The 17843-nt window shown below is 41.3% G+C and overlaps 1 protein-coding gene across 1 annotated transcript in view; it reads left to right on the top strand.

The window, feature by feature from the left end:
* The window catches only part of LOC132133498 (protein kinase C-binding protein NELL2-like), a 95484-nt gene that overhangs the window by 53280 nt on the left and 24361 nt on the right, over positions 1-17843 (top strand). Inside the window, exons 13-14 of the mRNA XM_059546353.1 lie at positions 8865-8990; positions 16923-17045. Coding sequence (XP_059402336.1) covers positions 8865-8990; positions 16923-17045 — 249 coding nt within the window. The remainder of the gene's footprint in view (positions 1-8864; positions 8991-16922; positions 17046-17843) is intronic.

The raw sequence follows: 17843 nt of genomic DNA, 5'->3' as shown, positions 1-17843 counted from the left end.
TGGAATAATGCCGCCTCTCATGAGCTTTCTCATTTTCTTTCTGACGCTTTTTCTCAACAGCTGCGACTGCTGTTTTCAATCTGCGCTGCCATTTCTCACGCTGCAGGGCCTGTTCCTCCCAGCTTTCCGGGGAGATCCCAGTGTTCCTCATATGCCTTTTCAGGGCATCTTTGAAACGCAGTTTTTGACCACCACGGCTTCTTTTGCCCTCTTTTAGCTCTGCGTAAAAAACTGCTTTGGGCAGTCGGCTGTCACTCATCCGGCGCACATGTCCAGCCCATCGCAGTTGTGATGATGTAATAAGGGCTTCAACACTGACAGAGCCAGCTCGTTGGATTACCTCTACATCTGGGATTCGATCCTGCCATCTAATGTGTAAGATGGCACGTAGATGACGTATTTGAACTCGTGTAAGTATTTTGATATGCCTGCTGTAGAGTGTTAAACACTCGGTGGCATAGAGCAGGCAAGGAAGTACAGCAGCATTGTAGACTTTCACTTTTGTTCTGCACGAAATGTCGTGACCGCTCCAGAGGCGTTTCTCGAGAGAGCCAAAAGCCTTGGTAGCAGACTGAATTCTACTCTCGACTTCTAGATCTGAGGAGTTTGTGTAGGTCACTGTACTGCCCAGATATGTGAAGGCCTTGACAGATTTCAGGGGCACTCCATGCACCGTCACTGGCTGTGGCTCTCTCATATTGTTGGAGTACACTGGTGGTGGTTGATACAAAAGTTCGGTCTTAGAGATGTTAATGTTCAGTCCAAACAAGTCTGCTGCCCACGAAAGCCGGTCTACTATATGTTGCATGTCTTCAATGTTGTTAGCCACGAGAGCAGCATCATCTGCATAGAGCAGCTCCCGGATGCATAGATCTCTGGTCTTGGTGGTTGCTCTAAGTCGGGCTAAGTTGAAAAACTTGCCGTCTGTCCTAGTGCGAATAAAGATCCCTTTGTGCAGATCAAGGCCCATTGAATCTAACACAGCTGTGAGATATAGTGAGAAAAGCGTGGGTGCAAGCACGCATCCCTGTTTCACACCATGGTTAACTTCGAAGGCTTCACTGGGTTCCCCACCAATGAAGACTTGTCCTTTCATCCCTGTGTGAAACTGCTTGATGATGTTAACAAGCTTCTCGGGGCATCCATAGATCTGTAAGACTTTCCAAAGAGTTTCTCGATCGACCGTGTCGAATGCCTTTGAGAAATCTACGAACACCACAAAGAGAGACTGATGTTGCTCCATTGCTTTCTCCTGTAGCTGCCGTAGAGTAAAAATCATATCAGTGGTAGATCTCCCTGACCTAAAGCCGCATTGACTCTCTGGTAAGACTTGCTCGGCAATGCTTTTGAGCCGACTGAGTATGATTTTAGCCAGAACTTTGCCTGTAATGGCTAACAAGTAAATGCCTCTGTAGTTTCCACAGTCTGCTCGGTCTCCCTTTCTCTTGTAGATTGTGACAATCAGTGCATCCTTGAATTCCTGAGGTACACACTCATGGACAAGGCAGCTGTTAAAAAGTTTCAGGAGCTCCTCTCTGAGTACTCTTCCTCCTTTCTTGAGCACCTCTGAGGGGATTCCATCTAGACCTGGTGCTCTGTGGCTTGCTGTGGCCTTTAGGGCTTTCTCAAGCTCTTCCATAGTGATCTCATAGCAGAGGTCATCACGACTCTGGTGTCCTTTTAGCCATTTACAGGCATCTGGTTCAGCGGATCCTTGCTGGTTTAGCAGATTATAGAAATGCTCTTTCCATCTACTCTGAATCTCATATAGTTCAGTGTAGAGTTTTCCTCCATCTGCTGACTTGACAGGTACCACTGCATTGCTCCTTGGACCATAGATGGCCTTTAGCCCTGTAAACAATCCATGATAATCATGGTTGTCAGCCATGCTTTGCAGTTTTTCTGCCTGCCTACGCCACCAGTCGTTCTTTATTCGCCTCACCTCTCTCTGTACTTTGGCCTTGATCTCAGCAAAATCAGCCCTACTCCCATTAGAGTTTTCCTGCAGATGTCGCTTATGCAGGAGGTGTTTTTCATCCAGCAGCTTCTGGATCTCCTCATCATGTTCCTGAAACCAGTCAGGAGTTCTACGCTGTGGGTGACCTAAAGTAATTTCTGCTGCAGAATAGACTGCCTTCTTCAGTGCCTGCCATTTTTCTTCAATGTCCTCTGATCCTACTGTTTTGACTTTTGCACCATTTACTGCAGATGACACAGTTTCAGCCAGTCTTCTGCAGTGCTCTTCATTTGCAAGCTTTCCAAGGTCAAGTTTTTTCGGGGTTGTGCCTTTAGTTTTTCTCCTTGGCACGGTTATCTTGTGCCTAATCTGACACCTCACAAGGTAATGGTCAGTAGAACACTCCGCCCCACGCATGACCTTGGTGCACATGATCTCATGAAGCCCGCTCCTACGGGTAACAATGTAGTCTAACAGATGGTAGTGTCCAGAGCGTGGGTGTTTCCATGTGAAGAAGTTCTTATCTGGCTGACTGAAGAAGGTGTTCGTGAGACAGAGCTCTTGTTGAGCACAGAAGTTAAGCAGGAGGTCTCCGTTGGTGTTCTTTTTACCTTTGCCAAACTTTCCAATGATTCCAGCATAGGTTTCACAGTCACTTCCCACCCTTGCATTAAAGTCACCCACAATTAACAGCTTGTGTTGTGGGGGGACTCTGCTTACAATCGTTGTCAGCTCCTGGTAGAATGCCTCCTTTTCCTCATCTGGGTAGGTCATGGTTGGGGCATACACATTGACAATGGTCAGATGTCTGTTGTTATCAATTGGTACACATATAACCATCATCCTCTCAGAGACGAATGTTGGCAGAGTTGTCAGCTTGATCTTGTTGTCGACAGCAAAAGCCACACCAGCGTCTCTCCTTCCCTCTGTCTTCCCAACCCAGAAGAAGGTGTAGTTTTCCTCTTGCACCTGACCCTGACCCTCAACCCTGGTCTCTTGAAGGGCAGCAATGTTCACTCTATATCGTTGTAGTTCTTTTGCAATCTGAGCTGTTCTCCGCTCAGGTCTGGAAACTCCATCTAGCATAGTGCGGATATTCCATGACGCAACAATCAACTTTTTACTTTTCCTGTTTCGACCGCTGAGGTGAAGTCCCGCTGGTAGCGGTAAACCAGCCAGGATATATTCTGAGCACGCTTTTTTTACCCCACCTTTTCTAGGGGCTTCCCCTTCTGGGGTAGGCAGTGCTTTCCCTAAAAAGGGCTGCCCAGACACTCACAGTGCTGCCTCAGCCCACTGGCACTCAGGATTCAGCGATGCTGCGACCATCAGCTATGAGCCGCCTGTGTGCAAGGTTTACGCTATCAGCTCCCAGCTACTTCAGCCTACTGATGTTGCGTTCCCCTCATCGCCACAGGGCTTCCACATACTCCTCCAGTCAAGACGCCTTGCACAGTGAAAAAGGCAGTTGGCGTCGTGCCCCCACCAGACTGCCTCTCTGGACCTCCACGCCGGTTACCACGTGGTGCACAGACGTGCAACAAACAAGGTTGGTGAGGAGGCTGCCCCGCAGTAGCATCTTTCTTGCTGTTGACGCCATCCGTTGACCATAGTTGTGGTTCATCCGCATACCATCTTGTGTTTGCACCATTGACTCAAACTAGTGGGTTCCTCGCTGCTCACACCAACTGGCACCCTGCTGCCAGTGCCTTAGACACCCTAAACCCCTTAAGAGGGATCTGCTCGGTTTTATGGCGCCGACCATGTACCCGCCAGTTACAGAGTAGGTATTCACGGCTTCTTGTGCGCATTTTATAGGTGTTAGCTGGGTGTAGCTAACCCCACGCACAGCCTCCCCACTCTGCCCGGATGCAGTTTAACGTCAGTGCCCAGGACTAAATTTAGAAATTGTATGAAATAAAATTCATATTAAAATAATGTTAATGTGTTAAAATTTAAAAAATAAATAAAAAATATTCATAATAAATTATATTAGTATATTATAAATGTAATACAATAATAATGTAATTAATCTGGTATAATTCGTCACATAAAAACATAATATGTAATTAATAATGTAAAATTAATATTCATGTAATATTGGAATGTGTTACAGTTAATATTAATAAATATAAATTCATGTAATATAATATATAACACTATGGTAAATGGTAAATGGACTGCATTTATATAGCGCTTTCAACAGACCACATGGCCATCCAAAGCGCTTTACAATTTGCCTCACATTCACCCATTCACACACACATTCACACACCGACTGCGGTGTCTGCCATTCAAGGCGCCATCCAGCTCGTCGGGAGCAGCTGGGGTTAGGTGTCTTGCTCAAGGACACCTCGACACTTGGTCAGGTGGAGCCGGGGATTGAACCACCAACCTTCCGGTTTGTAGACAACCTACATGAACCACTGAGCCACTGCCGCCCCATGACTATTTGATGTCATCTGTCAGATCGACTAATTGATCAGCTCATATCATTAATTCAGTGACATTTTTGAGTTGACTGACAGATCTAAAAATAACATATTCTCTGTTATCTGTGTTCGTTTTCATGCATGTGACTAATTAACTACACTGCATTATTGATGAGCGACTAGAATCCGTCTTGCTTCGGCATCTTAATTGGCTGCTGTTGTGTGAGAGTGTGAGTAAGTCTTCACTTCCTCATCCTCGTTTTCTCTCAAAGCGAGCTGAAGATGGCCTACTTTCGGTGAATGCCTAATGACTCGGGCCCTGTTTCTGGGGACCCTCGTCACTCCCCGTGCATCAGTCGGATCTCTAATGAAACCTGTTCATCTCGCCGGCTAAAAATAACCTGGTAAAGATGACCCTGCCGTCACCGGCCCTCGACTTACGTGTGCAGCCGGTCAGGTAATCATCAAAGACCGAGAGGAGATGAATAATTAAAGATGCTATCAGACACGCTGGCTTACAGCGAACGGCGAGCTGGACGCTCCTAAACCTTCCCGCGGGACACCGTTCTCGGATCTAGTTCAACAACCGAAGGGAAGAGGAATGCTGGGAGGAGAAATCAAAGTGTTTTGAAATAAAGCAGCAGAAATATAAGCCATGTGTAACCCAGAAAGGCTGGCTGTGAGACGGATACTCCGGCAGTAACCCACTTCCACACTCATTCGTCACCTCTTTCTGTTTAACCTCGCTAGCTGGGACACAACACCTGGTGCTGAGCTCTCCATCATCAGCTGGACGACCATATCTGCTTTAGCTTTACTAATCCCACACATTTGAACATTATAGCTGTTTAATTCAATATTTAATATTTCGAGCTAGGCATTATGACCAAAATCATATATTACAGTGGCTGTACATGTTACAATCTAGTTTTTTTCTGCTAGAAATCTAATCTAAAGTTAGATTTTGAGGGACTCAAATTAAAAGATCAAGTGATTCTTATCAAATAAATAAATTATAAATAAATAATATACATATATTTATGATTTATGTACTATATACTGTATGTATATATATTAATTAATTAATATAAATTAATTATATATATATATATATATAATTCTGAGTCCAGGATAACACCAACCCGGGAGGAAATTGAGGGAAAATGATTGCCCAGCTCCTTAATGAGACAACTCCTCAATTTTGGAGGACCAAACACAATTATATTTTTCCTCATTAAGTTGGAGAAAGTTATTTCATAACCATTTCTTTATATCTGAGATACAGTCCAACAATAATACCCCCCAGTGGATGCATTTATGAGTTAAAAAGAAACGGGCCCAGAATAAAGCCCTGGGGTACTCCACTAATATTAGGCCCAGAAGATGATGAAAACTTACCTAACTCTACAGAAAAAAAACTTAACTTTAAGATATGAGCTGAACCATCATAAAGCAGTACCCCTTGGTATGGATTAAGTGCTCTAAACGGCAAATTATAACAGATCTACAGTATCAAAGGAAGCTGTAAGATCAGGGAGTATCAATACAGCATTTTTATCGGCATCAACTGCAAACAAAATGTAATTGAACACTTTTAGCAAAGGCAGACTCTGTACTATGATAAGCAGTGAAACCAGACTGAAAAGGTTTTAATAAGCTAGCCTCATTTAAAAACTGGATCAACTGTAAACTGCACAACTTTTTTAAAAAGCTTTGACAAAAATTATAGCTTATAGAGACAGGCCTATAATTATTAAAGCAGCTTTCATCCAAACCTAGTTTCTGAACAACCGCATGCTTAAAACCATTTGGAACCACTCCAGTGTCCAAAGATGAATTAATCAACACTTGGACACTGGGGCCAATTACAGGAAAGGTCACTTTTATAATCTCTGAGGGAATAACATCAAGCTCTTAGTCATAACTTTCATTAAACTGAGAGGCAGTAAATGAGTTCATAAAATAAAAATAAAACCCTGCAGGCTTAATCACAACAGGCATAGCTCAACCATCAAATGCCTCATTTCAGCTGATTCTGACACGATTAAGCCAGAAAACATGGTGTGCCAAACAATGTCCCATAACCATCAGGAACCTCACGATGTTGCTGTGGATCAGAACATGCAACCTTTCATCATGTGCCACTGAAAAATCCTGAAACACCCCAGAGACTGAGACGAAACTTTACCGTCGTCGTCATCTCACGATTTCCAGCATCAGGAGATTCAGAAACACGTCTGCTTTCTTCATTATGCAGACGGAGGAGCGCGAGGCTCTCTCAAGAAGCATACGTAGTTCTTTAAAGGCGAGTTAAAAATAGCGTGCGTCTGTGCTGATGAGATCAGACCCGTTTCAATATTTTATGTGGGAGGTTGTAGGGCATGAGCTCGAGGGAAAAGCACAGCTCCTCTTTCACACGTGTGGCTTCAGCAGAAAGTCTGCTTCACGCTGCTTTACTGCATAATAAAGCTTTGGAGAGACTGGTGGACTGGGAAGATGAGGAGCGTGCTGATTATTACAGACTCAGAGTTACAGAAGATCTGCTCTCTACACACTGAACTCTTTCCGCTTCACAGACCAGATGTGACTTCTTTTGAACAACATATGGTGACCAACAGTCCTAAAGTTTATACAACACTGAATTTTGATGTTTCACGCTCTCGGGAGGCCAATAATCAACCTGTTAACTCATTCATTGTAATAATTCATTACATGATCTTCACAAATCAGAATAATATGATGATTTACTGCTCAAGAAACATTTCTGATTATGATCAATGTTGAAAACTTAAATATTTTTGCATTTATCTATACATTTAGTTTTTCAGGATTCACAGATGAATAAAAAGTTCAAAAGAACAGCATTTATTTGAAATATAAATCTTTCGTAGCATTATAAATGTCTTCACTGACACTTTTAATCAATTTAATGTCTTTGTTGAAAAGTATAATTTTTTTTAACCAAATGGCAATGATTCAGAGCAGAAGTGGTTTTTGATGTCCAGCTCTTCTAGTATTTCTGCAGCTGTTTCCACATGAATCCTACAGCATAGCTGCATGTCCTTGACTGGACTTCACCTTGTTAATTTGCAGTTATTGCAGCCATTTAAATGAGATATATCAAAAGCAGCATGTACGTTAGCTGACAGGCTGATTGCGGCGTGAACCCAGTGAGCGATGTCATTTCCTGCCGCTCGGAGCGGGAATGTCTGTAGGTGATCGGGGGTAATTGGCACTGACTGTAAAAGTGCAGCTGAATCCCAAATGTAATTACTGTAGATGAGATGAAGAGAGATGTGAGTGACAGCGGCTCTGTCGTCAGGTTTAGAGAAGATTTTACGGCTTTACAGGCTGAACTTCCCTTTAGACAGGACACAGAACAGAGAGCAGATTGAGCTCAGGTGATGAAGCAGCAGAATTAATTTCTGTGTCATTAAAACGGAATGGTTTACTCTTGAATTCACTTTTAAAACTATTTAAATGATCAAATTCACACCGTAAAACAGACTCATTCGGCTCGTGTGTTATGAATGAGGCACAACGGATGGAGTGCATTCGTTTACATTCATATTTAACATTATTAAACAATAAAAATGTAAAAAATATGTTATTTAAATATATTATGATTTCATTTATAGCTTATAGCTGTTTTTAAAAATAAGAGCCAAGATGCAAGTAAACAGTAGTTTAATGAAGAGCAGCGAATGAGTCCGTCTTATCTTTAAATGTTTGATTAACATCGAGACAGATCTGTATTGAGACCTGCTGTGATCTAATATAATGTTCAGATTTCCCCCCAAACATTACTTAAATGTTCACGTAAGACATAACAGATTATGCTTGTGTGGATCTCGCCAAGACATATTTCACAATACTGATCTTAACAGGGATGTCAAGCCTCAGAGAAACGAATCTGAGTGATTTAAACCAGAGGTTCGTTCATCAAGGTCCTTTGGTTGTCTCAGGCAGAAAGTGTGTGTTGTGGGCAATGCATGCCAGCTCTTTCATTACCGTAGGAGGATAATTCCTGGTTATTCCTCAAGAATTAGCCACAGATGAAGCACAAACTGAGTGAATTACAGAAGAGAAGCGATGGAGGTTATGCTGAACCCAAATTGGGTTAAAGTTTCATTTGAAGTCCTGAGCCATAAAGCCACTCTGACTTTATCACGGATGCAGAAGTTCGGCGCTGGTGAAAATAAATCAGGCTTGTTATTAGATCTGTAAGTCTCTGAGATTTGATTTAATAACTTTTATTTGATCTTACTGTGATAAATTCAAGGAGCCATGACACATGAGCATTGCTCGATCGCTCTTCCCTCGCTTCACACCAAACCTTTCACCAGAAATGTCACGGATATCCTCTTAAAACGTCACTGAATTCATCACACGGACACTTGAATCTAATAGCAGACAGTCTAGACTTTGCCTCTCAGTGTTATCCATCCGCAGCTGATGTGGTGTGTTCTGTGCAGATGTGGATGAGTGTGTGGAGGGGAGACATTACTGTCGTGAGAACACACAGTGTGTGAACACCGCCGGCTCCTTCACGTGCATCTGTCACAGCGGATTCATCCGCATCGATGACTTCTCCTGTACAGGTGAGGAACACAGACTCAGCACCATCACCTTCAGCTTTCAGACAGCTGCTGCGGTTTCATGACTCCACACACATTATCAGCAATCTCAAATACAAATCAATAAAAATACATTCAACTTGAATTATTTCTAGCAGGTCGTCACAGGTTTCTAACCAAAAGAAAACAGCACTGAATGCTGACATAGAGGATGTGCTTTCCTGGCATTTTAGCAGCGTATCTGATCCCCACGAGTCTACTTCCTGCTCCCAGATTTCCAGTGTCAAGATGGACTATTTTGGGAATTATTTTCAAGTGTGTACTGCTGCTGCTCCACTAATCACCCAGCAGATATAGAAAGTGTGTGGTTGTAGACGTTATAGATTACTGGGACTACGGCTGTGAAACAGGATGTAAATGACCAGAGTGTTTTGACTTCCTGTTAGTAATGAGCTGAGCTGAACCAGCCAATTAGGTTCATTCAAGCACAGCGGCTTTCAGTTTTACTTTCTAAAGGAGTGATATAGATATAGATATATAAAAATAAAAATAAACAGTACAGTAAAACTCAGGAGGCGTTTGCCACCAGGGATAAAGATAAATGTCTTGATTATGATAGTCTGGATTTATCTCGGTACAACGTGAAGTGCTCTGTGTCCTTCAAGGTTTTCAACAGTCTTTTAAAAAGAAAATACATTTTCTGGCAATGAAATATCAACATGTTAACATCATTGCAACCTCCTACAACACCCTGGCTATTATTATCATCATGTTATCACCCTAGCAACCACCCAGAACACCCTAACAACAATATTGCAACACATTAACACCCTAGCAACCACCAAGAACACCTTAGCAATGACATAGCACCAGTTTAACACCCTAGCAACCACAGATAAATGTATTTATTATGATAGTATAGATTAATCTTGGTGCAACATGAAGTGCTCCTTGTCCTTCAAGGTTTTAAACACTTGTTCAAAAAGAAAATAGCTTTTATAGTCCAGCGCGCTCTATTTCTCTGTTCTGTAGAGTTATTGATTGAGCTGAGCGTGTCCCAAAGCACCTCACCCAAACTGATAAACACTTTTAATGTTTAATTCCTTACATCCCTCCAGAGATGAATATGAGAGTACTGATGGATTACATTCAATCGTACGGATCGATTTTAAGATGTCTGTGAGCTACAAGAGCCCAGCATTCCCAGAATCCATCGGTTCGTGTGATTAATCGACTCTCCACAGTAATGACACAGTCAGATTCTCTGGTCACAGTCAAGAGTTTGACTTATATACAGTCATAATCACAGTCTCTGTGTGCGCCGGGATACCGAACCCCTCGACGCTCCGGCATTAGCTCTTGCTTATGAAAAGAAAATGAATGATAAGACCATAAAGCACCTTACAGAAGCACTGAGAATACATGCTCTTAATTGCAGGACGTTGTTAACCCTGAAAGCTCTGTATGAAAATGTAAAAGTTCACTGAGTCGGAGCAGTGCTCACACTTTCTAAATATGTTTTTGGGCTCTGTATGTTGCTTTGGCTCCATCAGAGTGTCAGTTTGAGACGGGAATGCCTGTTTCCCTGAAAAAGCAAATGACTGATAAGAAGTGTTTGGCAAACCTGCTTGGAAACGTCATTACAGTCACACTAGTAATGACATAGTGATGTACTAACAACCACTCAGAATACCTTAGCAATTATATAGCAACATGTTACCACCCTAGCAACCACCCAGAATACCCTAACAATGATATAGCCACACGTTAACCCCCTATCAACCACAAAAACATACTAGCAATGATGTAGCAACATGTTCATAATGAAAATGATCTAATAACAAAATCAGAACACACTTACAACCTAGAAAATGCATATAGATTAGATTAGATTCAACTTTATTGTCATTATGCAGAGTACAAGTACAGAGCTAATGAAATGCAGTTATCATCTAACCAGAAGTGCAAGAATATAGTGTTTTATATACATATAAGTGCAGAGTGAGTGAAGCTATGATTTACAGAATGTACAGTGGAGTTGCTAAATACAATATTGAGTATATTGAGTATATACAGAATATAAATATGAATTCAAATGTAGGGATTGTACTGTATGTACATTATGAACAGCAGCAATGTAAGAACAGTAGTAATAAATACAGTTGAGTGTACAATAGTACTGTTGAAAAATGTATTCTATCTAAGTAATCAATAGTGCAATGATATTTTTATAGAAATAGTTTACTGTGCTTTGTACAGTAACAACGTTAGATATTTTACAGTGTGTTAGCTTGAACAATGTGAAGTCCGTGCAAAATATGAGTAGTGCAAATACATCTGTGTAAAGTACTGTGACCAGTGCAGTGAAACTTGCTGTTTCTTTGTAACTGTTCGTAGCAATTGTCTCTTCAAATTTCAACAACATTCAGTCATAAAATGATCATCGTGACCTCGAGTGTTTCCAATGCACCTGACGATTAGCTCCATAATCTCTCTCTCTGTTATTAGTCTTTCCTGCGGTGTGTAAGAAACGTGTTATCTGAGATACCAGAATCGGCTGACTCCACGTGTGTGTGTGTGTGTGTGTGTGTGTGGCCCATTCTTTACCACCACGGATTAGAAAGGAGCTGAGAGGGCCTCTGGTGGTGCTGTATCCCACATGGAAAGAACCTATATGTGGATATATGTGCATATACAGGAAATATAGGTCTCCTGTATTGCTTCTTCATATCCACATATAAGCCCTATACATATACAACCCGAATTCCGGAAAAGTTGGGACGTTTTTTAAATTTTAATAAAATGAAAACTAAAGGAATTTCAAATCACATGAGCCAATATTTTATTCACAATAGAACATAGATAACATAGCAAATGTTTAAACTGAGAAATTGTACACTTTTATCCACTTAATTAGCTCATTTAAAATTTAATGCCTGCTACAGGTCTCAAAAAAGTTGGCACGGGGGCAACAAATGGCTAAAAAAGCAAGCAGTTTTGAAAAGATTCAGCTGGGAGAACATCTAGTGATTAATTAAGTTAATTGATATCAGGTCTGTAACATGATTAGCTATAAAAGCTTTGTCTTAGAGAAGCAGAGTCTCTCAGAAGTAAAGATGGGCAGAGGCTCTCCAATCTGTGAAAGACTGCGTAAAAAAATTGTGGAAAACTTTAAAAACAATGTTCCTCAACGTCAAATTGCAAAGGCTTTGCAAATCTCATCATCTACAGTGCATAACATCATCAAAAGATTCAGAGAAACTGGAGAAATCTCTGTGCGTAAGGGACAAGGCCGGAGACCTTTATTGGATGCCCGTGGTCTCTCAGACGACACTGCATCACTCATCGGCATGATTGTGTCAATGACATTACTAAATGGGCCCAAGAATACTTTCAGAAACCACTGTCGGTAAACACAATCCGCCGTGCCATCAGCAGATGCCAACTAAAGCTCTATCATGCAAAAAGGATATGTGAACATGGTCCAGAAGCGCCGTCGTGTCCTGTGGGCCAAGGCTCATTTAAAATGGACTATTTCAAAGTGGAATAGTGTTTTATGGTCAGACGAGTCCAAATTTGACATTCTTGTTGGAAATCACGGACGCCGTGTCCTCCGGGCTAAAGAGGAGGGAGACCTTCCAGCATGTTATCAGCATTCAGTTCAAAAGCCAGCATCTCTGATGGTATGGGGGTGCATAAGTGCATACGGTATGGGCAGCTTGCATGTTTTGGAAGGCTCTGTGAATGCTGAAAGGTATATAAAGGTTTTAGAGCAACATATGCTTCCCTCCAAACAACGTCTATTTCAGGGAAGGCCTTGTTTATTTCAGCAGGACAATGCAAAACCACATACTGCAGCTATAACAACAGCATGGCTTCGTCGTAGAAGAGTCCGGGTGCTAACCTGGCCTGCCTGCAGTCCAGATCTTTCACCTATAGAGAACATTTGGCGCATCATTAAACGAAAAATACGTCAAAGACGACCACGAACTCTTCAGCAGCTGGAAATCTATATAAGGCAAGAATGGGACCAAATTCCAACAACAAAACTCCAGCAACTCATAGCCTCAATGCCCAGACGTCTTCAAACTGTTTTGAAAAGAAAAGGAGATGCTACACCATGGTAAACATGCCCCGTCCCAACTATTTTGAGACCTGTAGCAGAAATCAAAATTGAAATGAGCTCATTTTGTGCATAAAATTGTAAACTTTCTCAGTTTAAACATTTGCTACGTTATCTATGTTCTATTGTGAATAAAATATTGGCTCTTGTGATTTGAAAGTCTTTTAGTTTTCATTTTATTAAAATTTAAAAAACGTCCCAACTTTTCCGGAATTCGGGTTGTAAGATATGTCTTCTATATAGCTAATGGCAGGATCTGGTCATTTTGTAGCTCATATCTCATTTTTGACTGTCATACATGATGCCTAGCTCATATTTTCTATTATCAAGGCAAAAACTAAGAATTAACGAAAAAAATTATGCAAGAACTTATGTATGTGCGAACATGTGAAATTGGCATCACATGTAATTGGCATGTTATGGAATTTAACTATGGCAATATATTAACATGATATACAGAGCCGGACAGTAACGGAGTACATTTACTTGAGTACAGTACTTAAGTACAATTTTGAGGGATCTTTACTTTACTCGAGTATCATTTTTGGGGAGTACTCGTGACTTCACTCAAGTACATTTGAGAGGCAAATATTGTACTCTTTACTCCGCTACATTTCTATCCATAACCGTAAGTACCCAATACTTCTTCGGCCCCGTCCACACGGAGACTGACCCCCGATCTTTTTTTCCCTCGTCTCAAGAAATATCCGCGTCCACACGAAACCGATGTAGTATACATGCCAGACCAGCATGTGGCGCTGTAATTCTGCCACAGAGATACACTTAAAACGGAGAAGACATGGATTTGCTGCGCGTGGTACACAAATGAACATGGAACAATACATTTATAAATCCGTGTTAATGTTAGCGCTCAGTGTTTGTTCATGTTTTTGTTGCTGTTACGTGATGTAGTGGTGTTTGACTAGGGGCGAGACGTGGGCTGATGACGCCATATTTTCAGAAAATGTACGGATTCGCCGTCGAGAAGAAACGCAAAGGCGGCGTTTTCAAATTTATCCACTCTGGGACCCGGTTTCAAAACATCGGTTTCACTCTTCCAAAACGCCAGATCCGTGTGGACGAAAACGCCTATCCGCTAAAAAATTTTTGCGCCGAAAAAAAAGAGGAAAAAATCTAAATCTCGGACACCCTATCAAACGTCATTGGATAGTGCAGGAAGGAGGAGGGGGAGGCGCGTCATGACAGACCATCAAAGAATAATAAAGATACTTTTTTTTCTGTTCAGTTTTTGTCTTATTTTTGTTCTTGTACTATTTGATTGTTCTTGTTGCCTAGCAGCTATGGATTTTAATTTTACTATAGGTGAACATATAGGTGCATATATACGTGCAAATATGTACCTATATAGGTATATGTATGCACATATATATGTGTACATATATGTGTAAATATATATGTACATATAATATAGGAAAACGGCCAATTTTATATATGTCACATATATTAAAAACCTATATTGAAACATATATGTTTATATCGGTTTTTTCCATGTGGGATTCTGCGTCCTGTATCTCACCTCATACACGTCTGACTCCTGGATTCTGTTGATCTCTCGCGGAGGAGTCGTGGACGGAGTCCTGTCGTCTCTCTCGTGTCAATGTGGTTTTGTCCGGGCAGCAGCGGTGGGATTATGGGAAATGAAAAATGTCATTTTAGAGTTCGAGAGCTGAGCTGCATCGGCCGTGACTTCCTCTTATGATCAGACCACTTTCATTCAGACCCAAATTTCAGACGCTTTCAGGTGAATAAAAACTGGCACAACTTGTAGACGGAGGAGAATCTTTAGAATTGAACGGTCTGCTGCTTTGAGGAGGTTAAATGAAGGTTAACAATGACAAAGACTAGCTGAGAGGACGCCGCAAATCATAAAGCTCAATTCAACATGCTGCGCTGCAAAACATCTGCAGGATTTTGCTCTCTTAAAAAAAAAAAAAAATAATAAAAAGTATTTATAAAATGTATTTATTTACTGGAAATGGAACAAAAATACTGCTGTTTTTATTCTATTTTATAAATATATTGTACATTTTGGTATATATTAATATTTGTTTTATTACTTGTTATCTCTGACCCCTTTGGCAAATGTGTAAATCTCATTACAGTTTATCAGATTTATTCTTAAAGCAAGAAAAATACAACTACTTGCCAAAAGGTGAATAAAACAAATTGAATATTCTCTGAAATATATTATCTGAAAACAACAAATCTTACAGAACTTTTATTTTCAAGTTAATGTAACTGTTTTTAAGGAATGTTTATCATGTGTTGTGTTGCTATTTTAGTATTACTTATTATAGTTTTTAAAATATTATATATATACAGTACAGACCAAAAGTTTGGACACACCTTCTCATTCAAAGAGTTTTCTTTATTTTCATGACTATATATATACATCTCTCTCTCTCTCTCTCTATCCCTCTCTCCCTCTATTTTGTTCTTTATGTCCCTGTAAAAAAGGTGGAAAAAATGCATATAGTGTCCTATTTTCACCAGTAGATTTAGTGCAATAGAAACGATGATATTTTGTTTCTCAAAGTTCAGATCACTTGGGGTTGAGTGTAAGAATGTGCAGTACTCAACGATAGCAGTTGAATCACAGGCACATGCTGTAATTATTCTCTCATTTGTGTTCATTTCCGCTGAGAGATTTGATGAAATCTTAAGACATGAATGTATCCCACAATCCCTCATGAAAAGATCTCAGGTCAGCTGGAAAAACCACATCCACATGCTATTTCAGTGTGAATGAGACACTATTACAATTTTCTAAATTCATTTTTTAATTTAGTGTTTATTTTTATATTTTCTGTTTGCATTTTAAGTTTAAAGTTTTAGTAATTTTGTTGTGAGTCAATTTAATTGAGTAAATTAAATGTAATTCATTTTTATTTCAATGTATTTATTTTATTACAGGTACAAGTTAAATTCAGTGTTGACTTAATACATGACTTAAATTAGGGTTTTATGTTTTATTTTAATTAATTTAAAGTTTATTTTATTACACATAATAATTTTTGCTATCATTGCGATGCTATTATAGGTTTATTCACAAACGTTTTTAACTTTGTATTTTCTGTTTTCATTTCATTCTAATTAAAGTTTATTTGTGTTTTTGTCATTTTTATTTATTCGTCTTTTTATAATTATTTTTGTCTTTTTTTAAGTATAATTTTATTAACTTTTAATTTTAATTATTTAGTACATCAACTTAAACTAAATGAAAATGTGAAAAATGTGCCTTGGAAACTAGGTGAAATAAAATAAGTTTAAATTTTTTTATATTTTATTTCAGTTACATTTTAAATTTTATTTTAAGCAACAATTATTTTCATATTATCATCAGTGAAATTATACAGGTTTTCATATTATATATATATTTTTCTATATTATTTTTATTTTTCATGTTTTTAATTTTATTTCTTAGTTTGTTTAATGTCAATAATTTATATTTCAGTTTAACCTATTTTAGTAAATCAACTTAAACTACATACAATAAATTAACTAAATAAGCTTTAAGGTTTTTTTATATTTTATTTCAGTTAAAGTTTATTTTATTTCAAGTTTTTTTTAATATATAGTAACAATAATAACCTGTTATGTACTAAAACATATTTCATATTAATAAGGGAATCTTTATTATTTAATGAAACTGCCTGATGTTATTCGTGAGGAACTGACCTGTTGCTGGAAAGCATCTCTATATAAAGATCACATGAAGTGGAAAAGAAGCACATGATCCGAGTGCTGAGAGAATGAAAGTACTGTATTTCGCTCTGTTGTTGACTCACAGTGTGTGTGGTTTGTGTCTGTAGAACATGATGAGTGTGTGTCCGGTCAGCACAGCTGCGATGAGAACGCTCTGTGTTTCAACACTGTTGGGGGCCACAGCTGTTCCTGCAAACCCGGATACACCGGCAACGGCACGGACTGCAGAGGTGAGCCCCGCGTCCATCTGCTGTCCCCTGACCCGTCCCATGACCCGTCCCCTGACCCGCCCCCTGACCCGTCCCCTGACCTGCCCCATGACCCGTCCCATGACCCGTCCCCTGACCCGCCCCCTGACCCGCCCCATGACCCGTCCCCTGACCCGCCCCCTGACCCGTCCCATGACCCGCCCCATGACCCGTCCCCTGACCCGCCCCCTGACCCACCCCATGACCCGTCCCCTGACCCGTCCCCTGACCCGTCCCCTGACCCGCCCCCTGACCCGCCCCATGACCCGTCCCCTGACCCGCCCCCTGACCCGTCCCATGACCCGCCCCCTGACCCGCCCCATGACCCGTCCCCTGACCCGTCCCCTGACCCGCCCCCTGACCCGCCCCATGACCCGTCCCCTGACCCGCCCCCTGACCCGCCCCATGACCCGTCCCCTGACCCGCCCCCTAACCCGTCCCCTGACCCGCCCCATGACCCGTCCCCTGACCCGCCCCCTGACCCGTCCACTGACCCGCCCCATGACCCGTCCCCTGACCCGCCCCCTGACCCGTCCCCTGACCCGTCCCATGACCCGTCCCCTGACCCGCCCCCCTGACCCGTCCCCTGACCCGTCCCATGACCCGTCCCCTGACCCGCCCCCTGACCCGTCCCCTGACCCGTCCCATGACCCGTCCCCTGACCCGCCCCCTGACCCGTCCCCTGACCCGTCCACTGACCCGCCCCATGACCCGTCCCATGACCCGTCCCCTGATCCGCCCCCTGACCCGCCCCATGACACGTCCCCTGACCCGCCCCCT

Source organism: Carassius carassius, chromosome 50, assembly GCF_963082965.1.
Source record: "Carassius carassius chromosome 50, fCarCar2.1, whole genome shotgun sequence".
Classification (NCBI taxonomy): domain Eukaryota; kingdom Metazoa; phylum Chordata; class Actinopteri; order Cypriniformes; family Cyprinidae; genus Carassius; species Carassius carassius.
Note: the sequence above shows the minus strand (reverse complement) of the source record. Positions and strands in the feature narration are given on the sequence as shown.